We start from the raw sequence: 23377 nt of genomic DNA on the forward strand, positions 1-23377 counted from the left end.
GACTGTGCGGGGGCTGGTGGCTGTCCCCGCGGTTGGTGGCTGTCCCGGGGCTGGTGACTGTCCCCAGGCTGGTGAATGAATGTCCCCAGGCTGGTGGCTGTCCCCGGGGCTGGTGGCTGTCCCGGGGCTGGTGACTGTCCCCAGGCTGGTGAATGTCCCCAGGCTGGTGAATGTCCCCAGGCTGGTGGCTCTCCCCGGGGCTGGTGGCTGTCCCCGGGCTGGTGGCTGTCCCCGCTGCCGCCCCGTCGGGGCTCGCTGCCTCCGGGACCGGCGCCGCTGGTGTCCCCCCATTTTGCCCCCCAGCTGATCACACCTTTCGGGCTGCCAAACACGGAGCGGGCTGGACGGGGAGAGCCGAGCCCTGGGGGGAAGGAGGCGGGTGTGTGTCTCATTCCACCCCGCGATCCGGGCCCGAGCAAAGAGGGGCTGGGGGGCAGAGGGTGCCGGCCGGGGGCACCGACCCGGGCACGGCGTGGGCTGGTGCGCGGATGCCCCCGCGTCTCCCCGAGCATCCCGGGGGCCCGGCCGGCGCCGTCTAGGACGGTTCTGGTGGGTGTAGCGAGCTGGGTCTTTACAGGAAAATTCGCCCGGCTCTCACTGGTAGGAGTTTCCCTGGGCTATTTATGTACGTGCGTCTGTCTGTAAAGATTTAAAAAAACCCAAGCCAGCGCGGACGAGGAGAGCGCCGGGCTGCACGCCCGCCCGCCCGCACCGTGTTTACCAGCAATGGCTATGTGTCACTGCTCAGATGTTTTCCAGCTCGCCGAGGCCCGCTCCCCTCGGCCGGCTCCACCCCCGGGCCCGCCTCCCCCCGCCCGGCACGACGCCCTCCATCATATAAAGAAACTTCCCGGTGCCGTCGGCCCAGTCGCTCCGCGCCCCGTCTCAGCAGCCCCCGCAGCCGGCGGCCCTGCCCGCTCCCGGCGCGGTGACGGAGGTAAGCGAGGGGCGGCCGAGCCCGGGACCCCCGGGCAGCCCCGCCGGGCTCGGCGCTCCGGGCGGGGTGGGCGGTGCGGGCGCCTCGGCTTCCCCCGGTGCGCGCTTCTCCTGTGGCTCCGTGTCGGCACCCGAGCGAGCCCGGTGCCTCTTCTTTTTCCTTCTTTCTTTCCCCTTTTATTTCTCCCCCCGCCTCATTCTATTTTTTCCTTAATTTGAAGCAAAAGAAACAACACCCGCCCGTTATCTGCTCCCGAGGTGAGGGCGCGCACCGGCCCCAGCCCGGCCGGTTCCCGCTGCCCTCGGAAGGGACGCGGGAATGTGTGGGAGGGATGCGCTCCGTGCACAGTGAAAGGGGGGAAAGCGACTTTTTGGGGGTCTTCTCACGGACTCCTGCGGGCTCCGCGCTGGGGAGCCGAGGTCCCGAACGCGCCCCATCCCCTCGGACGCGCCATGTGCGAGGGAGATGCCGAGGGAGCGGGTTCGGTGTCCGGGGGGATGCTGCCCCTCGGAGGGGTGTAAGGGGTGCGGAGCGGTGCTGCCCATCTGCCCGCAGTAGTGTGCGCCTGTCGGGCGAGGGTCTCGGAGCGGCTCCCCGTGGGTAGAGGCAAAGATCCCTGGTGAGGAATCGCTTAATTTTGTTAGATGTTGTAGGGGGGTGGAGCGGGAACCCACCGAACTAGGATTTCGGGCTTTCAAGCATTTTCGAGGTCGGTGAGGCGAACCTGACGCCAGGTCCCCATCCCTGGTGCCGGTGTCCCGGAGTTCGCCCTTCCCGGCGCGTTCCCATCCCTGCGGAGCCGCGCCGCGCTCCGTGCGCGCCTGCGGGCGGCTCTGGGGCCCGTGTGGTGGGCTGGGCTGCCAGCTCCCACGTCCCGCGGGACGTGAGTGCCCTGATGCCGGGCTCTGTGGGCTGCTGCCTTTCCACTTTTAGGTATATGCAGCGCATAGATTTGAATGTTGCCATGTGTGCGTGCTGGGAGCAGTTGGAGGGGTAGATATGTATAGGACATCATGTGTTCAAGTGTGTCTTGCTGAAGGGAGCTTGTAGAAGCTGCTGTGGTGTTATAGATAGATGCCATGTAAACCATAACTGTTTGTGAAGCCCTCTGAATCGTGTGCATGACATGTCTGATAGGCAAACCTATTTCAATGTGATTTTTAACTAGTTTGGTTGAAAAGTAAACTCCCAGTTGAACTCTCAGCAGGACAAGGGAGCTGTGCCTTAAGTCCCTTACAACAAAAACTTCAACGACCGATATGTGTTCATGCATAACAGCATCGGGACAGGGGGAAGTCTGTCAGAGTCTGCAGCACAGGCAGTGCCTGGGGAGGGCCGTGGGGGGCTGTGCCCGGTTTCCTGAGGCTCTGTACCGTGTTTCCCGGGGCCCCAGGGCCCCCAGCGCGCCGTGTTCGGTGCGGTGTGTGTGGCATCAGGCACTGGGCACCGCTGGTGGGGACTTAGCCCAGCGCTCAGCCTGTGGGTTGGCCTCTCCCCACATCCTGCCCATTTCCCCCTCCTCAGCAGCTCCCAGAGAGCCGGTGCTTGGACCTGCGTGGAGAGGCCAGCTTGGTGGGGCACCCCGACACCCCGCGCCCAACCTGTGACAGGAGTGGCATGAACTTGGAGCCGGGCGAGTGCGGGATGAACTCGGTGAGCTGCGGCAATGGGAAACTGCGCCAGTGGCTGATCGACCAGATAGACAGCGGCAAGTACCCCGGGCTGGTGTGGGAGAACGACGAGAAGAGCATCTTCCGCATCCCCTGGAAGCACGCTGGCAAGCAGGACTACAACCGCGAGGAGGACGCCGCCCTGTTCAAGGTGAGGCTCAGCCTGGGCTGCAATGGTGGAGCGCTGGCAGGGCAGGAGGGATGCTCCTCACCATCCCGTCCTTGCCACCTGCCTCTGCAGGCTGCTTCTGCTGCTTGGCTGTGCTGGGCACTGCCTGGATGTGCCCTGGTGTCCCTGTGCTTGTGGAACAGCCACCATTCCCCAGTTCTCTGCGTGGAGCTAAATGCTTCTGGGACCACAGCATATCTGTTTCCACATTTATTCCCCTTTCTTATGCCCACTAAACTGTTTTTTGTGCCATACCATGCTGCTATTTTTTAGCCTAAACCTGTGGGGAGTAAATTCATGAACAATTCATGTACATGTAAGCACACACACACGTAAGCACACATGCTGTATGCTGTTTCAAGCATTATGCCTTGTACTTGATTCTTTTTTTTTTCTTTTCTTTTCTTCCTTTTTTTTTCCATTTCCCTGCTCTTTTGATTATCTGAAATGTTTCCAGGCTTGGGCTCTTTTTAAAGGAAAGTTCAGAGAGGGCATTGATAAACCAGATCCCCCTACCTGGAAGACAAGATTAAGGTGTGCTTTGAACAAGAGCAATGACTTTGAAGAACTGGTGGAGAGAAGCCAGCTGGACATCTCAGATCCCTATAAAGTGTACAGAATAGTGCCAGAAGGAGCCAAAAAAGGTAAAGCATCTCAAATTCCCTGTGTAACAGAATGTGAAAATGTCTCATTGCAAGCATATGAGGACTGAAGTGTGCTTTTCTGGAATGACCCTGCAGCCTTTTTAAGTCTTTTAAGGGACCAAAATGAGGGCTCAAGTGCAGCTTGTTCTGCGACTTGAGAGGCTGTGTCTGCAGGAGGACTGCTGACGTTTGAGCTGGAGCACTGAGAGGGAGCCCCTGCAGGAAGATGCAGACAGGCGCCTGCACATCACTGGAGGAATTGCTCTTTTAGCTGGAGCCTCCCTGCCAGTTCTGTGTAGTGAGAGCCAAGCAGGCGGCTCAAGGGACAGGCAAAAAAAGCAAATAAAAATTGCATGCTGGATCTAGGTTCTGAATACAGGGAAGAGCAATTTTGGGGCAGACTGTAGGTAACTGCCTTGGGGGGAAAGAGCTGGGAGTGAGGGATGCCCAGCCTGCAGCCTCCAGGGCAGGGGCAGGGCCATGCCTGCTTTCCAGGAAGGCCCTGGTGCCAGGCAGGGCCTGTGAGAGGAAAGGCTTGGCATCACTGTGCACTAGGCTGGGACACACTGTGCTGTGGGGCACTGCAGAGCCCAGAGGGACAGGCTGCCCCAGGGGAGCCAGGGAATCCAGCCCAAGTGGGCACTGGAAGGCATTTTGGTCCTCTCTCTGTTCAGTGGCAGGTTGTATGGATTTGCCTTTATTGTGCCGATTTCGGATTTCCTTAAGATGTGGTTGACATAATTTATTTTCATCCCTCTGGTGAGCACAGGTGCAAAACAGATCAGCATGGAGGAACAGCCATTGATGATGAACCATCCCTTTCCAATAACATCTCCTTACACTGCACTACCATCCCAGGTATGGCAATAGTTGAGTGTTTTGATTGGTCCCTCTACACTGAGCAGCACAATTTCTGTGCTATGTCTGTCCTTGCTGGGGGGGCTCTCAGGTTCTCCCTGCGAAGAAACTTCATTATGAGAACTGGGAAATTGAGAAGCAACTTTTCTAATGTCAGATGAGGCCACAGGGCAATTGATTTCCCTTGGTGTTGTTTATCCCAGAGTAATAGCTCTTTTCTGTGGGACAGCAGCTCCTAGTGCACTGCCATTCTCTTGGTGCCAGATTGCGAGCACCCAATGAAGCCTTGCTCTTTCAAGCAGACATTTACCAGCAGTGCTTTGACTGCCTTTTGTCATTCCACTCCTCTTATTATTTACACCAGTGGAGAGAAGCTCATTTGAGAGCCTCACTGGTGGTGGTGGCCAAGTGCCATCCGCGCAGCCTGGGCATGGCTCGGACCTCCGCGGGCTTTGGCAGGGAAAATCAAGGAGCTGAGATGAGAAAGCCGATGCAATGCATAACAGTAGTTGTGACAGCTGCCTGCTGAAAGAATGCCTCATTAAATCGAGTAGGTGCCGAACTACATGGTGCCCCATGAGCGGAACTGGAGGGAGTTTGCTCCGGAGCAGCCGCATCCCGACATTCCGTACCAGTGCGCCAGCATCCCCTTCGCCGCTCGCGGCCATCACTGGCAAGGGCCCGCCTGTGAGAACGGTAAGACACCCCTGTTTGGGGCTGCTTGCTGAGGCTGGCAACCTGGAGGGACCCCAGATTCCTCAGGCTTGTTATTTGCGGCTTTGGAATTAACAGATGTGGATGTAGAGGAGTGCTGGGTTCCCTTGAAAGGGAGCCACCTTTGTCCTGGCTCTTGCATCTGCTGCCACTGTGAGTGTGGTGTGTGGGCTGTGCAGTTCTCTGCATTGATAGAAATCAGCCCCCAAAAGTCCTCAGCTGTCTCAAAAGCCCTGAGCAATAAAGCAGGCAACCAGCCCTCACAAAAACCCCAAATGGGAACATATGTTCTTTAGCTTTTCTCTCTGATTTTGGACATTCTGAGGCATACACCAGTGAGGTTTTCCCTCCAGCCTTGTGGGTTAGACTGACATTATTCTCCCTAGGGGAAAGCTAGAATTATTACTTTATTTTAGTGCTGTGGCAGTGGGACAACTTGTCATGGATTGAGACTCTCTTGGGGCTGGTACAGCAGAAACAGAATAAAGGAATGTTTCCTTCCCCAAAGATCTCGCAGTACCAGAGCCTAACACAATCATGGCTTTCCAAGCTCTGCATCTGTAGGAAAAGGCCCAAACTGTGAAAATTGGCAGTGCTGAAGCTTGCAGGGAATAAAACATAAGAGAAAGGGAACTGTGTGCTGTAGACCCTTGCAGGGTAACTCACCTGAGGATGCAGGCATTTGCTTTGTGAGAACCACCTGGTTCAGAAGGGCAGGAAAGGATGGAAAGCAAGAAAGGACCCTTGGAGTAGGTGCTATATTTTCAGAGGACAGCTTTCTCCTGGTTTTGATGCAGAGAAATCTTTGGGTCTGCTAAAAAGTAAATACTCAGTGCACTGCAACTTTACTGGCAGTATATTGGAATTATTAGGCAGAATGTTTTGCTCTTTAGCTCAGTTATTTGCTAATAAAAAAATCAAGCAAGCAGAATGAGCTCTGCCCTGAAGTACATCCTCCGCAGCACTTGCACACATTTGGATCCTTTGCTGAATTTGTAGGCTGTTGTTAGGGTTGATACTGTGTTTCTCACTGGGCTATAAAATGCATCAAGAGATGGTGGGTGTTTTTTATCCCAGTTACTCCAGCTCCTGATTGTGGTGAGTTTTGCCACTGGGAAAGGTAAAGTGTTCTTGTCTGCCAGTCACTTGCATCATCCTCCAAAGACTTTTATTGGCATTAATAAACAGGAAAAACATCAGTTGTCCATGGTAAAATCCACCTACTCAAAGGCATCTGTTGGAACAGTTTAGTAGTTCTAAATAGTAGTTCTGCTAATAAACCCTAATAATCTTCTGCTGCACAATTTTTCTTCACCTACATTTAAACAGTGTTAATCCCAGCTTTATTGTTATACCCATCATAAGTAGAGTTTTTTGGAAATATGGATTGTTTCATGAAGGTGACTTTTAGGAGCACTTTAGTCTAGTTAAAAATGTAAATTATTTCTTCAATGGAATAACATGTTAAGTAAGGAAAAGGACAAGAGGGAATATAGAAACACAAAGGGATTGTTTCATGCAGATCCAATTGAAAATATAGTCCAGGTAACATCTGGAGTGATTGGTAGAGTTGGCCTGCCTGGAGGAATTGGGAAATTGGACCTTTTTAAGAAGAAGGGGAAAGAGAGAGAGAGTTCCTGTTGGGGCCCAGGAAAACTCACTTTTGCATTGCTGTGATCTCTGCCTTAGCTTTTGCTCTAGGATTTAGGCCTCTGTCACTGACTTTTGTTTGTGAAAACAGGTTGTCAGGTGACAGGAACCTTTTATGCTTGTGCTCCTCCTGAGTCCCAGACTCCTGGCATCCCGATTGAGCCAAGCATAAGGTCTGGCGAAGCCCTCGCTCTCTCAGGTAAGGTCCAGAACCCCCCAGGCTTCCTGGGGAGCTTGGCAGGAGACTCCCCCTTCTGCCTTGCCCAGGCACCATCTCTCCTTTCAGATTAAAGGAAAGAAGAAGAGAAAAAAAGAAAGTTAATCCTCTTTAATGAGTGAATTTGGGTGTGTGGTTGTAAGTCTGCTTTCCAGGATACTTAAGCACTTCCAGCCCCAGCTCCAAGGGATGGAGGTGGTTAAAGCTTATGGAAGTGCTTGACTGGCTTGTGGTGTTAGTGCTCGGTTGCTTTGGGGAGACACCACATCAGGCCTTCCCTGGGGACTTTGGCAATTTAGGAGTGTCAGTGACTTCAGGCTCAGGGTTTCATTTGGGAGAACCCTTCCCAAAATTGGTAGTGCTTGTAGTGCTCCTGTTGGTGCCATCTGGCTTTGCTCTGCTTTGGTATTCCTGGTGGGAAAAAAAAAAAGACATTCAGGGAAGAAAAGGGAAGTTGTTTCAGCCAGGTTTGTAGATGTCTGGATGCTGGGGGACTTTCTGAGTAATTCTGGGAAAAGGTGTGGGAATGTGCTTTTCATGGAGATAGTGGATAGGCCTGTAGAGTGCTGCTTGGTGGGATTCTTAGGTGGGATTGCTCTCCTGAGTCAGGGGCAGTGTGGGTGTGTAGATGTGTGTGTCTCTGTGTGTGTGAGCATACACTGTACACACATGTGTGTACTATATATATTTTTTCAGTGCTGTGTGAATTCATAGGAGTCAGCCAAGTGGACCAAATGGCCATTTGAAAGCAAGGCAGGGAATTTTGGGCACTGCCCTGTTGGAGCTGGAGCCAGCAGTTGCTTCTCTCGGGGCAGCTGAGTGCAGCTTTGCAGGTCCCCTGTGCAGGAGCCTTTTCTATGCAAAGTCTGGGGGAAACACAGCTACTTCCTTGTTAAATCTGAGGAAGTGTACTGAGCCAGTGGGTTTAATTGTGACGTGAGCTTGGAAAATGTGACCAACATCAACTTTTTCTGTGCAGATTTTTCCTTTTAAATGGAAGTGTGAACTTGGTGGGATTTTAGTTCTACGAAATTCCCATGCATCAGTAGCCCTTTTAATAAGATGAGAGAGCATTAATGCTACCGTGTCCCTAAAATTTTAGTATTTATATATTTTTTATTTTTTTGACTAATATGATGTTCTGGGTGGTGCTGACCGCTGGGCTCAGAAATCTTATGCAAACTTGTCTCTTGGCCTTAGCACAGATGTGAAACATTAAACATCTGTACTGATTTATCACAGGGATTGTTTTTTGTTTGTCTGTTTGTTTCTCCTCCTAGACTGCCGACTCCACATCTGCTTGTACTACCGTGAAATACTGGTGAAGGAGGTGACAACTTCCAGCCCTGAGGGCTGCAGGATATCCCATGGCCAAAGCTATGAGGTCAGCAGCCTGGACCAAGTTGTCTTCCCTTATCCAGAGGATAATGGCCAGAGGAAGAACATAGAGAAACTGCTGAGCCACCTGGAGCGAGGAGTAATCCTGTGGATGGCACCTGATGGCCTCTACGCTAAGAGACTTTGCCAAAGCAGGATCTACTGGGATGGGCCGATGGCGCTCTGCAGTGACCGACCCAACAAGCTGGAGCGGGACCAAACGTGCAAACTCTTCGACACTCAGCGCTTCTTAGCAGGTAATTCCCACTGGGGCTTTGATGTCCCTTTGGAAATGTCACCTGGTCACTGTCCAAATCAGCTTTATGGCAGTGCTCTTTTCATTCAAGTGAGAATTGCCCCTTGATGCTTCTGGGTGAGTGCAGCCAAGGGGTGCTTGAATCCTGAGTAAGCCTACAAATTTCTGCTCTCTGCACATTCAATGCCCCTGCACAGACCAGCAGGAGTCAGCTGAGGCTCAGCTGGTGACACCCAATCTCTCACATTTCTATATGAAGCATGAGGAGGAACCTAGCAAAATAGTTTTTCCATAAATTGACACATAAAACTGGATCCTCATCTTGGATTTGCTAGTCTAAGTCCTGGATAGGTCTGTGGGCTGCACTTGCACTCCTCTCAGCTTGACCCAGAGCAAGCCTGAGGTCTTGCCCTGAGTACGCAAATTTCAGTAGCAAGCCTTCTTTTCAGTCTGTGCCAGTGTCTAAAAGATACCTAGGAATTCAAAAGGGTTTCACAAACTCTGGAATTTCAGGACTGCCTGATATTCTGAGCAAGGAGGTGCATACCTCACCAGAGCTCTCTGAAAGGTCTCATTTTGCAGAAGGCAGTGCAGAGGGAGCAGGACAGTGCTTTAGGACAGTGCCTTCTCCTTACAGCCTATGAAGGGAAGGGGCAAAGCTTCAACCCCACTTCCCAGCACACCTGCACAGTTAGAGAGAGGAGAGCTGTCCACTCAGAGGAACTGGTGGGAGGTGGTCATTGTCTCAGATGACAGCTTGGGCAGCAGGAATAGATATTGGTCCTTTCTGGATATTTCTGGCATCACTTAGAGGTGAACTAGGTTGCTATGGTTTGGTGTGTTTCATTACTAGAACAGGACATCAGCACTGGCACGACACTCTCAGGAGAATAATGCCTTTCAAAATTAAAAAAAACCCTAACAAATGAAATCCAAATCATCAGTTTTAGCATACTTTATATTCCAAGGTTGATACTCTGTCCTAGAGAAACAGCCAAGAAAAAATTGCATTTAAAGAGAGAAATCTTATATAGATGTGAGAATTGACAGTTAGAAAGGGGAATTTGAGGTCAGGCATTGGGTTGGGCTTCAATCACATGCTAATTTAAAGATGTATAATTCTGTGCCTTGTGATGGTTTTGGAAATCCCTTTCCCTTTTCTCAGGTGGTTTTTTAGATGTGCTCTGGTTCTTCCAAATGGTTGACAGGACATCTCTTTTTAGACACCCAACCCCAAAGATAAGCTCAAGCAATAGTTATTTTTCACCCCTCCTAAATTACTTATGCACCAGTGCCTGTGCAAACCCAAGTGTGTGGTTGCAGTCACGGTCTGTGGCATGTGCAAAGTGAGTTTTTGCATGTGATGGTGCTCAGTGCAGTTTGGAAGTGAGTTGCCGTGGGCCTGACATTGAATGTGCTGGGGTCCCAGCCTGCAAGCAAGCTCAGGGATTCCCCTACCCTGGGAAACTGGGACTCCCCTGGGAAGAGAGGCAGGTGATCTCTGCCAGAGAGGGAATCATGAACAGCAGAGAAAGGGACAGATGCAGAAGTGCTATGAGTCCCCAGCCACAGCTCTTGGGGAACCACTGAGGAGCTGAACCCTAAATGCAAACTGCACTGGAGCACTGGGGCCTGGGCTGAGAAGCCTCTGCTGCTGAGAAAGCTAAAATGGGGCAATAAATCAGAAAGCAGGGGAATGCTCTCTGTGCTGAGCGATAAATGCATGCTAATTGTTGTAAATTGGGCTGGGTGGAGAGTAGGAGAACAGAGGAAGAGAGCTTGGAGTGTGAGTGGCAGCCAGAGAACAGTTGGTGGGACAGAAGGAGTGGCAGCTGGAGCAGGAATGTCAGGAGGTGGGAAGGGTTTGGGGAGGCTCAGGGGGAGCCCTTTGGTGTTGGATGATGCACTTGGGCCTGGAAAGGAAAACAGAGCGAGCAGAAGGTTTTGGAGGAGTGCAGGGCTGAATTCAAACCATGGTTGTCCTGGTGGTGGGAAAGAAAGGGCTTTCTCCTCCAGCTCTGTGCTATGGGCACTCCCACTGGTACTCAGGATTTGGAGAATTGCTGAGGCCAAGTAAAGCAAGGGAAAGAGGAAGTTGAAAGAAGTTGCACATCAGCTGGATTGGCCTTGGGTGGGTCATCCTTCTTTCTCCTGTAGCAGCACAGAGGGAAGCAGAGTTCCACAGAAAAATCTCTTCTTTCTTGCCTTATCCCCAGAGGGTATGGCATACTTCAGGGGTTTCTGGGGAGACTTTGGGGAAAGCTACATTTTGCTCCATGTTTTAAGCAAGCTGCCCATTGTTTTACTTGTTTTACTGACCCTCTCAGTAGGAGTTGTAGTCCAAGCCAGGGTTGGGATGGCCACTGAGTCCACACCTTGGTCTGAAAAGCCTGCAGTTAGAGTAGGAATGGCAGGGGTGTGTTTTGGGAAAAGATGCATTTGTCATGTGAAGTTCAAGGGTTCTCCTTTCCCTTTCTAGCAGGGAGGGTGTTTCATTATAATTCATTTGCTTTAATATTAATTGCAGCTTTTTCCAGAAAGCAAGGACAGGGCTATAAATTAAAATGGAATATTTACCTATCATCTGTGTAGAAACACAGCACTCAACACACAGTTCAGCAAGGATATTGTGTTAGATTGAATTTTGTCTTTTCTGGATGGAAATGCAGTATCAAAACAACAACATTTGGTCCACAACACTGGAGATTCTGGTCTGAGTGGGAGTACCTTATAAAGGCCTCCCCTGCTACTTTTCACAGGGGACACTGACTATTAGAAGAACAATATTTCATCATTTCACTTTGCACAAGGTTATGGGTTAGCAAAGAGAGTGCAGGGGCACAGAAGACACAGAAAGCTCTTTTGCTGGCTCAGTACATGGCTGAAGTAGAGCCTCTTCCCCTTCCTTACCTCAGTGTGACAAAGACAGTGTGGCAGTGACCTCACCTCTGTCACAGTCTGGCCGTGGCTAATTTTTGGGCCTGGCAGTATTTTGTGTCTCTGGCACTACCAAGCCATTTCAGTGCTGCTCTTGTGTGTCTGCTTGAATGGTTCCCTTGAATGGTACCAGAGGTGTCTGCTCCAGGGGTTCTGCTCTCAGGGTCCCATAGAAGTACTAACTGGAAGGCCTCTTGGTTTGTACATACGAAATTAATCGTGAGACAAAGTACACAGAAGAGTTGCAGTGTTGTAACCAGCTCCCCCTGATCCCAGGGAAGGTCTCCAAACTCAGTGTCTTGTGCTTACCTTTTGTCTTTTTTCTGACCTCTCTCATCAACCCCTGGAGTTACTTTATCTTCTCCACTGTGCTCCAAGGTCATCCCCGAAGTCTGTCTTACTGGCCTCCACTGGTTTTGACTGGAGCAGGGTTAATTTTCTTCACAGTGGTCCTTGTGATGCTGTGGTTTGGATTTGTGACCTAAACAGTGCAGATAACACAGAGACAATTCAGCTGATGTTGCACAGTGCAAGCACAATGTCAAGGCTTTCTCCTTGTCTCACTCTGCCCTCACAGGCTGCAGTCTGGGGTGGACAAGAGTCTGGCAAGGGGCACAGTCAGGGCTTCAACAATCCCAGCTGAGGGATATTCCATGCCATATGACCTTGTGTTCTGCAGTAAAACAGGGCATGGGGGAATTTGCCAGAGGTTGCTGTTGCTTGGGCACTGGCCCTGTGTAGATCAACCAGTCACAAGTGATTGCTTTCTCCATCACTTGTTTTTCTTTGTTTTGTCTTCTTTGTTTCTTTTTACCCATTAAACTGTCTTTATCTCAACCCACACTTTTTTTTCCTTTTGCCATTCTGTTTTTCTCTCCCATGCTGGTGGTGGGAGTGAGTGAGTAGCTGTGTGATGCTTGCCTGATTATTCCACAGCACGGTGCTTTCTCTCTTCCCAGAGCTGCAGGCCTTTGCCCACCATGGACGTCCGCTGCCAAGATATCAGGTCGCTCTGTGCTTTGGGGAAGAATTTCCAGATCCACAGAGGCAGAGGAAGCTAATTACAGCCCATGTAAGTAGGATTTCTGCCTTACCTAAAACAAGCACACTCCTTGGAGGATATGAATCTGCCAGTCAGGCTTTTGTGCCTCATGTAGATTATGAGGCAGGTGGTAAATTGTTGAAGATGCAGCACTTTCCAGAGCAAGGTTTAATCCCCAGATCTGCCAAGGGCTCTCTGGAAGCCCTCAGTAGGGCAGAGCACCTGATTTTCCCTCTGTACAGAGCATTTTTTGATCTTTTGCAAATCCCATCTAAAGCTGAAATGTACCTGGAGCTGCTGAGCTGTGCTGTTGCTGGCACCAGCCCAGCTGTGCAGCTGCTTGGGCTGCCTGGCCACTGCAGGATGTGGTGCTTTTACACCCACTGCCCTGAAGGTGCTCCAGAATCCCAGCTTGCATCTCAAGGGCTTGCCTCAGCCCTTGATGGGATGCAGGGGCTGCCTGTGCAGCCTCAGGGTTCACTAGCTGTCATGGGCTGGCTGACCTCAGCTCACACACACTCAAAGCTGCTGTTTCGGGATGCTGTCTGAGAGAGGGTGAGGGTGGAGACTGAGACCAGGTACTTTCTGAATTGGCTGTATTGGCCAATAAAACCACAAGAGAGGTGCTAATGCTCACACTAGTGGCAGGGCTTTGCTTACTGCATCCTTGAGAAGAAAACTGGTGTCTCTTTTAAGTTTTTTGAAAGCCCCTTTGGTAGCAGGATGGGTGCCAAGTCAGATTTCTACCACAAGCTGTGGCCTCTGTTTAGCTGTGTAGCTTTTGTGCTGCCACACTGCTGCCTGACAGATCTCTGGGGTGGAAGTTGAGAAGCTCACAAATCCATCCTGAGCTGTGCAATGAATAGTTAGAGATGGTTGCCCATCCCTGACTCTCCTTCAAGTTTTCCCATTCTTATTTTGGCTTTCCAGCTTTCCATCCCTGCTTCATACCATCCTTCCTCCAGCCCCCTTATCCATCTCTTGTCCTGGTATCTTCTCTGTGAGCCTGTACTTCCTGCTCTTTCCAGAGCTTTGCTTCCCCTCTGCCAATTGCTCAGTCTGCTCATCCTCTTGATCTGTCCTGGCTTGTGGGCTGGTGGGACCCTACCATCCCACCAAACAGTTCAGTAATGCACTGAAAGCTGCCTGGGGCACCTGTCCCACTGCCTTCCCATCTCCACCTTGGCATTTATTTCCTCCAAAACAGTGCCTGTGTCTTTTAACATGGAGGGATTGGCTGACCAGCCAGGAGAGGGTTGGGGACAAGTGTAATCCAGCCTGTTCTTCACTGAGAGTAAGGAGAGCTTCAGGTGTTTGTGCTCAAATATTTACAGTCAGAGCCCAAAGCCCTGAGAGGGAATGGTGGTTTCTGAAGAGACAGAAGTGGAGGCAGTGTTAACTCATACAAATCCCACTTGGTGGTTGAACAAATTTCTCATCAGAGCTTGAATGAACAGAAACAAAAGTCACCTAAAATGTTAGGTTGAAATCTGACTTCAGACACAGTCATTTGGCGACATATCTCAGCCTACCTGAGGGCTCCAACATTTCAAGTGAAGTCCTCAAAGTACTTTGCAGTGCAGACAAGACTTTTGGCATGTTCAACATGTATTTAAACACTTGGAGTGGCTGTGGGCATGTGTGTCCTGTGGGCATTGCTCACAGCCTGGGCTGGCTAAGGGACTGCAATTTTTGATACATCATTTGTGTCACTGCTACAGTCCCTTATAATGAAGGTGGTGAAGGAAAGGAGCATGTGCAGATAGTGAGACACTTGGCAGCAGGGCTAGGCTAGGCTAGGCAAGACCTGGTTTAAAACAGAGATTAGTGAAACCATTGAAATTGTATTCCCATTCTGGGAAGCAGAACTGTTCTGCCCCAACTTGTTTTTAACTTAAAGCCACCCTGAATAACTAAGATGAGGAGCGTGAAGTTTTGTCACATGTCTGATTAACATTTTGTCTGTTCTTAAGGTTGAACCAATGTTTGCCAGGCAGCTGTATTACTTTGCTCAACAAAACAGTGGACATCTGCTGAGAGGCTATGATTTACCAGAACTTGTGACTAGTCCAGAGGATTATCACACATCTATTCGCCATTCCTCTATTCAAGAGTAAGAACCTCAGAAGGAGTGGTTTTACAGGCACTGTAAAGATTGTGCAGAGTGGAAGAGCAGATCTGGGTCACGATTTGGACATCCACAATCCCAGCTGGATGCATTCAGGGGTACAATGATAGGAAAGTGAGCAACTAGGACAACTGTATTGTACAATAAAATTGACGGGTCTTCAACATTTGGATGCTGCGTCTCACATGGGGTTCCACTGTTGCTGAGAATTAACTGAAAACTGACAAAATGATTGCTGTGTTTACGTTTGCTTAATGTTCTTCTTGGCTTTTGAGGACTGCTCCTTACTGAAGACTTAAATCCAGAGTTTACACTGTTACCTTTGCAGGGCTATTTATTTTGGATTACTGATCTCAGGGAAAGTACATAAATTTGCAGTGTTCCCAATTTGAAACTGTAACTACTGTAGATGGGTAGCAAATGTAGATGGTTTATTGAGGATAGCTAATACATGTATGTGGTTATAAAATTAGATTCATAAGTGTGATGCCTATTTTCTTGTATAGAATATTTCAGTGTATTTTTTGAAAACAATGCAATTCTTCAGAGACATATTTTTTTAATGTCTGACTGACACTTGTCCTGACAATGAATTTTGTTGCTGCCATTGTTGTTATTGGATTAGCCTCCATGATAGCAGTTTCTAAAGTAATGCATTTATGGTACTGTGTTAAGAAGAGTGACCATTCAACTCATATTACCTGTGGATTTAGTGGATTAACCACTAAAATTCTAGAGTCCCAAAGAGCAGGTTTATAAACAAATTGTTTTTTTCTTATTATTGTAAGCTACTATGCATGCATTATACATACACATATATATGTACACATGTATGTATGTATGTATGTATGCATCAGAATTAAGTTGGCAGACCTTGCAACTAGCACAGAAATGGTCCAGCTACCCCTTTTTGATGTCACATACATAAGCCAGGTTAAAATAACCACCACCCCTTAGTCACCCCTAGTGACTTAGACAGAGCCAACTCTGCTGTTTGTGTGCACTTGCAGCTTTCTTCCCGTGGTAGTGAAATGAATGTGAAAGGGGAGCTCAAGGAGAGCAGCATTTAGCCTTCTGTACTAAGGCAGTCAAGGAAATACTTGTTTGAATGTTTGTAGAATTTGATGCAGTTTGCAGCTTTCAGTGGTAGGGTGCTGTTAGAAAGACAAAGAAGTCTGCTGGGTGTGTGTGTCAATGAAGTTTCCTTGCTGGCAGGCAGACCATGTGGTCTTAGTAGGTTTCACTCCAGAACATGATCCCTCTGTGCTTAGCAGGCATACTTCACTTGACTTCCTAAATGAGGAAGAAAAAACGGTACTTGGTCTGGCAGCAGACTTGTGTTAGGGACTTTGAATTTATACATCTTAAAGATGCATACTCTTTTGGGATATATTATCCTCCTTCTTCTCCACAATGCCAAGCAGAATGAACAGATCATTTCTACTTTGTTACTTGAAGGGTTTTTTCCCTGGCTTAAAGATTTTTGTAGGGGAGACCTCTTCCTTAGACATTAAAAGCAATGCTCTGGGTGACCATCTGAGATTCGCATGTGCTTTTGTCCTGCGCGTACATTTTACTGGAAGGGACTTCTGTGTTCAGACTTAACTGGGGCCATAAAATATTTGATGTGTTTTTCACTTTTTTTCTAGTGGTTGTTGCTTCATATGCTCATTGCTTCAGCTCACGTCTTGGAATAAAATTCTATTTCCCTACCAACTCGGTGCGTATGTGTTGTTTTCAGTAGTGGGACAAATCTAACGCGTGTGGTTCTGCACTGTGAACCTGGGCAGCGCTGCTGGTTGTCTATGGGGAACTCTGTTCTGAGCCAAAAGTGCAGAGAAAGGTCAAAAGGTAAGGATTTTTGTTTACAGAAATGTCTGCAATATTAGCCACAGGTAGCAGAAAAAAGGAAAATAGAGAGGTTCCCCTTTGACTGTTGGTTTCCAGGTCCATGGACAGTGCAGCAGAGCTCCGGCAGCTGGGGATCTGGTGCTGCCATGCTCTGCCCCTCCAGGACTTCTGGGGCTGAGGACCAGGCTGGAACTCTCCTGCCCAGCCCAGCACGTGGGGATCCTCTGACTGCCACTTGGTTCCTGGTTTAAGTTTCCAGTGCACTTTAAAGTGAGTAAAGCTAGGAAAGGGTGAAAAGGAGGATGGTAAAGTGAACCAAAGTAGTCAAGTTGCAAATAGAAGGGAGTTTACCAGGTAGCCCCTCTTTGCTGGAAATCAGGGTCCTGAGGGGTTTTTGGGTGCAGGAGCTTACAGAGCAAGCAAGGTGTGAAATAATACAGTCACGAGATCTGTAAAGCGTCTTGAGATGGGGGAGAGTATTTTCTCTTTTTGTGCAAAGTCCTATTGACTATCAAGGTGAATTATAATTTTTGGCTTTGGAATGTGCTTTTAATTATTGTCCTTGAAGTAGCATAATTTAAAGCCAGCAGCTGTGGAGAAGGAGGGAGGGAGGCAGGGAAGGAGAGGAGCTAGAAGAGCACCATCTAATTTCTGGCCAAACACAACTTGCTTGGAGGAATGGCACAGGGGGGTGTGTGGAAGGAAAATCAAGCTGTTATTAGTACCATAAATTGTTTTGCAACTTAAAGCTGCACTTACTTCTGTGACCATTTCTTACTGTTCAAAATACCTATGAATCTCTAAAGTGGGGAAAAAACCCCAAAAAGCAAACAAGAAAAAAAACCCTGGAAACATTTTCTCCTTTTAGTAGTATCTTTTTTACAGTCACTACGTGAAAGCATTTGAGGTACTTCCTACCTCTGTTAAATTCTGTTTATAGTTTCTGAGGTCTGCTTCCTTCCTGTTATGTTTTCGGTGGCGTTGTAAATGACATGTTTTACTCCTGTCAACACTGAAGGCATAACTGTTTGGGTTTTTTTCAAACGTTTTTTGTGTCAGTATTGGTTTTTCTGATTTTAATACAGCCACAGTTGCAACCGTTTCTTGAAAGGATTTTGTAGCCGAGAAGCACCTATATTCCAAATTTGGTTCTGCTGAGTAGTTTGTCTGTAAACTGTATTAGCCTTAGAGGGGTTGTAGGTTAACCAGAAACAAGGAGATATATTTTAAGCTGAAGTACAGTGTAATGGGTTTTGTGGAAAAAACGCAGGATTCACGTGAAAACCCCTGTGGCCTTTAGATGGGCACATTGATGGTGTTTACATCAGCCTTTGTCAGCAGCGTGGAGGTGGGGAAACACCACCCTCGGCTCAGGGCTTTCAGGAAAAAGTAAAGCATTTTCTCCTGCACGCTCTCAGATCACTGTCTGTGTACATTTGTAGAGAGGCAGGGGGGAGGAAGGGGGAGGGAAGAGAGAAAGAGAAAGAGCACTCACCAGAGAGGCCAAGCAAATTGAAACAATCGTATCTCCTTTCCCAGGCAGAACTCTGTGTCAGAGTTAGATGAACTTGGATGGAAAGATAATAAAGATTGCCAGGGTCATTTTATGTGAACTCTGATCTGGCTGGTAGTAGGCTGAGAGCTACTGATTTTTGATTTAATGCTTATGAGTTTGGTTGGCTCAGAAGAGATATCAGCAGGTCCCTGTGACTCGGAGTAGTTGTGAGGCAGCCATTCCAGCACTTAACTTTCGTGGGTGTAGTCAGGTGAGCACATCCTCCGTGCGTCCCAGAGGAGCGGTCACATCCACTGTGACCCACAACCAGCTCCACTGCTGGGCTTCAGGAGCCAGCTGACCCAATGCCTGTGGAATGCTCTATGCCCTGGCTGTGCTGAAATGACAGCGAAGGAGGAGCTAACTTAGGTGTCTCAGAATAAGGCTCTTGCGGTGATAGATGGTAAATAACTTACAAACACACTGATTGGATGGGTTGTCGCTGTCCTTTTGCCAACTGGTAATAGGAAAAGACAATCACCTGTGCCCAAGTGGAAACTGAAAAGCAGGCTAGATGCCTTAGTTCTGGGTTTGGGCTTGTTTTTCTGCTTGGTCCTAGCAGAGGCTGCCTGGACAGCTGATGTCTGAGTGGTTCTGCCCAGGGTGATGTTCCACAAAAAGGCAATTATCAAGGGTGTGAAGAGCCCAGTCCAGGTTTCATCTCTTCAATAGGAGTAGTGTCTTGTAAACAATGGCAATGAAACACAGGACTTCGTTTTGCAAACTCATTTTTATTGTTTCTGCACAGCACAACTGCCTTGCATGTCTCTGCAAGCAGCTGGCAGCCTCCTGCCACTCCAGCTACAGTGCTGCCTGCTGAGGCCAGGCCTGTTGTGCTGGGTACTTCTCAGATCAGTCTTCCAGGCTTCAGCTATCATTTCCTGCTCCCTACAAAAGACAGATCATGAATTATGCAAAAAATTCTGTCTTTTAAGCTAAGAGAATAGACAGATCCAGGTGACTTTTCACAAACCACAGCTAATGCATTCCCTCCATATTTCTGGGAAGTGTTTTTGTCTCTGACCCTTAGGCTTTCTGTGATTTGATTTTGAGACCAGCTTCTGAATTCATGCTCTAGGAATGTCTGAAATCCAAATACTTAGGGGCTCTGGTTGTCCTTCTTCTTACCTTTCCTAGCCAGGCAGAAATTGTGTCCATGTAGTATCAATGAAACCACCTCCCAGAGGAAGTTTTATGAATGTGCATGTGAACCTGGTGAGGTTAGAGCAGACACTTGCATCTTACGTGAAATATGCTTTCCAAGCTCTCCTGGCTATGGCAGTCCAAGTGCAGTGTGTACATGAAGCACATTTCTTCCTATCCTCACCATATTGTTCATCTTGCTCCTTCTCACTTCCTTCATGAAGATGTTTAAATCTGGATCAGGCAGATAGAGAGCCCTGATTTCCTCAGGTCTGCAAGATGCAGCTTCTCTCTGACCTGGAAGTGGCCAGTGCAGCACAGGCAGTGGTCAGATGTGCTCAGCTTCAAGCACTTCTGCTGTGTGTCTCCAAAATGCATCAGCCTGTCATTGTCCAGGGATAACTCCTACTCATATATCAGGGACACTTTGTCTCATACAGTCTTATGCCTTTTCTTCCTGGACTAATATGCCTCAGCAAATGGTCATCAAGAAATTCCCTTTTTTCCTGGTGGTTGCAGCCATCTAGTAATGTGCATTGCTAGCTACCTTGTTGTGGTCTAGCTAACCCTTTTGACTCTCTCTTGGGTCCTCTATCAGTTTTCCTCTACACTGGCAGCGAGACCTAAAGGCAGACAGTGCCTCTTAGTTGAGCTTGCCAAGCAGGACAGGGCACTACCTTTGAAGGTTAGTCTCTAGACAGCGCCACAATTTCTGTAATTATGAGTAGGATGTTCTTGTGTCTTCCCAGTTGTGATTCTGACCCTCAAGCCCATGAACTGATGTGCAGAATATAACCATGGTGATCATTTAAGCTAGGCTTTCCTGTAGGAAGCTGGTGTGCAGCTTCTCTCCACCCAAGGCAGCGCATTCAAATTGCAGTTTCTCAAGGTGATTGCATCAATGATTTCTCATGCTCCTGTCAGAGCCTCTCATAACTGTCTCATAAAAGCACAGGCTGAGCATTTCTACTTTCTAGCACAGAGCATATAGCCTCCAATAAAACAACTTTTAGAGCTAGATATCCTACTTTCCTTTCAGACCTCTGGGTTTCATGATTTTATATCCTCAGAAACTAAAGTTATGGGTCAGGGCTTGATACATCTCCAATAGCTCATTTTCATTTCCTTTTTTCACACATGATCAAGAGGTTTAGCCCTCTTCATGACTGTCCCCTCCCACAGAAAAAACCCCATGCAAGGAGTAGTGAGAGAGAGACTTCAAAAACAGGGTGAGTGACCTCATCTACTGTGGAGATGTCAGTCTCCAAGAAATAGGAAAGGTCAGAGCTGTTTAGAGCAATGGGGTTTTCACAATTCAGCTAAAAAACCCAGACTCTGTCTGAAGAGTTCGTGATGCCCTCACCCTTTATCTCATCTTTTCCCGAACTAGGTGGTGACCCTCCATCCAGAGAATTGGCTGCTCTGTGGTTTTTAACATAGATTGCCATCCTATGTTCCATTCCTTAACATGGACTTTCCAAAGGAAAGTGGTGAAATAAATGACAGATGTTTGCATGGGAATATTGCAAATCCTTTTCACCCTTTCAAACCAAACACAGCGTTTTCTTCTTGAGCTTCTTCCACCCCCAATATAACGGAATCCTGGAAGTTTTGATTGCAATTTTATTATGTGAGCTAATTAGCTGGTTTGGTTGCTGAGCTTTGTGCAGCAGTCTGTGTGGGACAGAGGCAGAAGGGCCCTCTCGGTGGTGGTGGCAGGAAGCTGGAGGAGCTGGAGCTGTCTGTGCCTGGTGCCGCGGCCCAGGGAGGGGCTTTGCCTGGTGTCACTGGGGGTGGTTGCGGGTCACCCGTACCCGCAGACAGCGCCAGCCTGGAAGATGACTCTGAAGTCTCATTTTCCTTTAAAACCATCACTCTACAAATAAAATGGCTTACCTGCAATCCCCACACAGTTACAGGCACCGTTTAAATATAGCATCGATGTCTATCTGCGAATTACAAGGAAATGAATAAATCGAGGCGGTGCAAACCGCAAGGAGGAAGTTGAAAGGCTGGAGCTGTGATAGGCTGCGTGTGCCCAGGGACCCGGTCCCACCTGCACCCTCGGCTCCAGAGGTGACACCGGACTGCCCAGCCCGTCCCGGCTCCCCGGCACGCACATCCCTGTGCCGCCGCTCTCCGGGGAGCTGCCCACGGGGAGCGGGCTGGATCTGTGCCCTGGGGGCACCTGCACCCCCGCAAATGCCAGAGTCACCCCGGGCAGCCGGGGTCCCAGCCGCAGGGACGGGGACGGTGCGGCGCTTTCTGGAAATGAATGAGTTCATTTCGGGGAGGCGGTGGTGGGGGGTGCTCCAGCACGCAGGGCAGCGCAGGGAGGATGAATGCAGGAAGTTGAAGCATGACTTCTGTGCTGCTCACCATCCTGCAGCCTGCTAGCTGCAGATATCTGGCTAAGTTGTTTGGCCTGGCTTCATTTTTTTATTGTGAACGTTGATTAATTTTTCTGATTGCAAAATTTATAGCAAAGCCAGAGTAATTAGGTAAAAAATGAAGATATTGCATACAGAGTGTGTGTGTGTGTGTGTGTGTGTGCAGCTACCAAGCCACTCTCACCCTTCTTCAATAATCTTTTACGCAATTGGCAGGGTTTATTCCCCTCTGAAGGAGGTGCTAATGACACCCTAAACATTTTGTGAAAATATTGGGCTGGGGAGAGGAGAAAAGATAGGTGTAAATCAGCATCTGCTGCAGGCTCTCAACGCATATTAGGCACTTAATTTTTTGGACTCCACCGGAGGAGGAGTGTCCATTGATGTCTTGTGCCTTACTGACCCCCCGACACTGTACTGCAGACTAATTCTGCTGCTCCAGAACTCCACCTTACCTGCAAGGTCTTGTGGAAAACCAAGCACACACCCCTAGGGCCCAATAAACCCATTTTTCCTCCTTCCGTATGCCAGGTGTTCCCAGGATGAAGGCTGCAGCTCTTGGCACTAACAACCCTTTCCCTTGGCCAGCAGCTTGCGTGGCAGGCTGACTGTGGGCAGGGGAAGGTGAGTGCTCATGCGCAGCCTCCTCTTCCAGCCCCTCTGGCACACCCCTGTGGGATAAGATAGTACTGAAGTTAGTCTGGCAGGATGTAAGGATCATCACCACTGCTCTCTACCATTCCAGCCAAAATGTGTCTTTCCCAGGAAAAACTCTGCATCTTAGGATGGAGGAGGCAGAGAGGACAGTGGCTGCAGGCATGAACTCAGTAAATGGAAGGACAGAGTGTGGAGAAGGACAGCAGGTTGAGGACAGTTCAGTTGCAGGTATAGCTGGGGCTCATTAGGGCCATTTAGTGCGTTCTGCCGTTTGCAAGAGTCTGAAGTAGAGAAGTGGGTTTTGGCCACGAGGAGAAGTCAGCTAGTTCTCAGAAATAAGGCAGCACGTGCAGACATGGGGAGCAGGAAAGGCGTAAAAAGTAAAAATAAGAATCAGTGTACAAAGACAGGTCTTGCCCTCAGGAAAAAAAAAAAGAAAAAGAAAAAGAAAAAAGAAGAAAGTTAAAAAAAAAAAGAAGGACAAGCTAAATTTGGCTGGGAAAAGAGGTGGGCAAGTATAGAGGTATGACCTGCTGCTTGTGGCCACACAGGGTCAGTTATGGTGGGATGTGGGGGGAATGGGAGCTGTTATGAGGGCAGGTCTGGATGAGCTCAGTGAGAGTTGAGAGAGGGATACCATAAGGATGGGTCTGAAGCAAGCCTGAAGACCATCCTAGGGGAGGATGGAGGAGGAAAAAGGGAGTGAAAGGGCCCCCCAAGGGGCAGTGGTGGGGCCTTGGCCACGAGGGAAGGTGGGGCTGCTAAGTGTGGGTGTAAATGGAGAGCAAGGAGGAGCTTGAGGAATACAGAGTAGTGAGCTGTGACTGGAATAGGGCAGGAAGCTTGAGGAAGAGCTTGGAGGGAAAAAAGGAGCAGAAGCCAGTGCAGCAAGAGGGATGCTGCAGCCACAGGCGCTCTGGCAAGCAGAAGGAAGTGAGGCCAGGAAAGAAGAAGAGGATAGAGGATGATGATGGTCAGAAGTAAGGATCTGGTTGTGTTTAGAGGTGTCAATGTTAGGTGTGTGGCTAGGTCCAGAGGCGCTGGAGGAGAGGGTTATTGAAAGGCCTCGCCAGAAGGCTTTCATCCACACTTGGAGAATGGGGTAAAAGTAGTTCATGACCTGGGATAGTATGAGCCAGAGTAAACCCAGTGCTACAGAGAGATAAAATCAGGAGACTCAGA

General features: G+C 48.9%; 1 protein-coding gene and 1 long non-coding RNA gene across 4 annotated transcripts; one reads left to right on the plus strand and one right to left on the minus strand.

Annotated features, from left to right (window-relative positions):
- Window positions 1-799: 799 nt before the first annotated feature.
- IRF4 (interferon regulatory factor 4) lies at window positions 800-16938 on the plus strand. Of its 3 annotated transcripts, none has more exons than XM_074544530.1 (9): window positions 800-937; window positions 2462-2758; window positions 3234-3420; window positions 4190-4278; window positions 4833-4974; window positions 6734-6841; window positions 8140-8493; window positions 12389-12501; window positions 14445-16680. In XM_074544530.1, exons 2-9 carry the CDS (start codon window positions 2555-2557, stop codon window positions 14586-14588), a joined length of 1341 nt encoding a protein of 446 aa, XP_074400631.1. In that variant the 5' UTR covers window positions 800-937; window positions 2462-2554; the 3' UTR covers window positions 14589-16680. The 3 variants fall into 3 exon arrangements, with proteins under 3 accessions (XP_074400631.1, XP_074400637.1, XP_026646068.1); XM_074544536.1 differs by having other exon boundaries at window positions 820-937; window positions 2465-2758; XM_026790267.2 differs by lacking the exon at window positions 800-937 and having other exon boundaries at window positions 2451-2758; window positions 14445-16938.
- Window positions 16939-18731: 1793 nt separating this feature from the next.
- Window positions 18732-22197, minus strand: LOC113460892 (uncharacterized). Its single transcript, XR_003382783.2, has 3 exons — window positions 21994-22197; window positions 21045-21097; window positions 18732-18893 (listed from the first exon to the last, which is right to left on the minus strand). It is a non-coding gene; the product is annotated as an uncharacterized LOC113460892 (long non-coding RNA).
- Between the last annotated feature and the right edge of the window lie 1180 nt (window positions 22198-23377).

This window comes from Zonotrichia albicollis, chromosome 1 (genome assembly GCF_047830755.1).
Source record: "Zonotrichia albicollis isolate bZonAlb1 chromosome 1, bZonAlb1.hap1, whole genome shotgun sequence".
NCBI classification, from domain to species: domain Eukaryota; kingdom Metazoa; phylum Chordata; class Aves; order Passeriformes; family Passerellidae; genus Zonotrichia; species Zonotrichia albicollis.

Excerpts from the sequence above, each read along its gene's own strand:
- IRF4 (XM_074544530.1), top strand. The coding sequence starts at position 2,555 with ATGAACTTGGAGCCGGGCGAGTGCGGGATGAACTCGGTGAGCTGCGGC. Across the intron at positions 3,421-4,189 it reads GCCAGAAGGAGCCAAAAAAG|GTGCAAAACAGATCAGCATG; the intron begins GTAAAGCATCTC and ends TGGTGAGCACAG. Across the intron at positions 12,502-14,444 it reads GGAAGCTAATTACAGCCCAT|GTTGAACCAATGTTTGCCAG; the intron begins GTAAGTAGGATT and ends TCTGTTCTTAAG.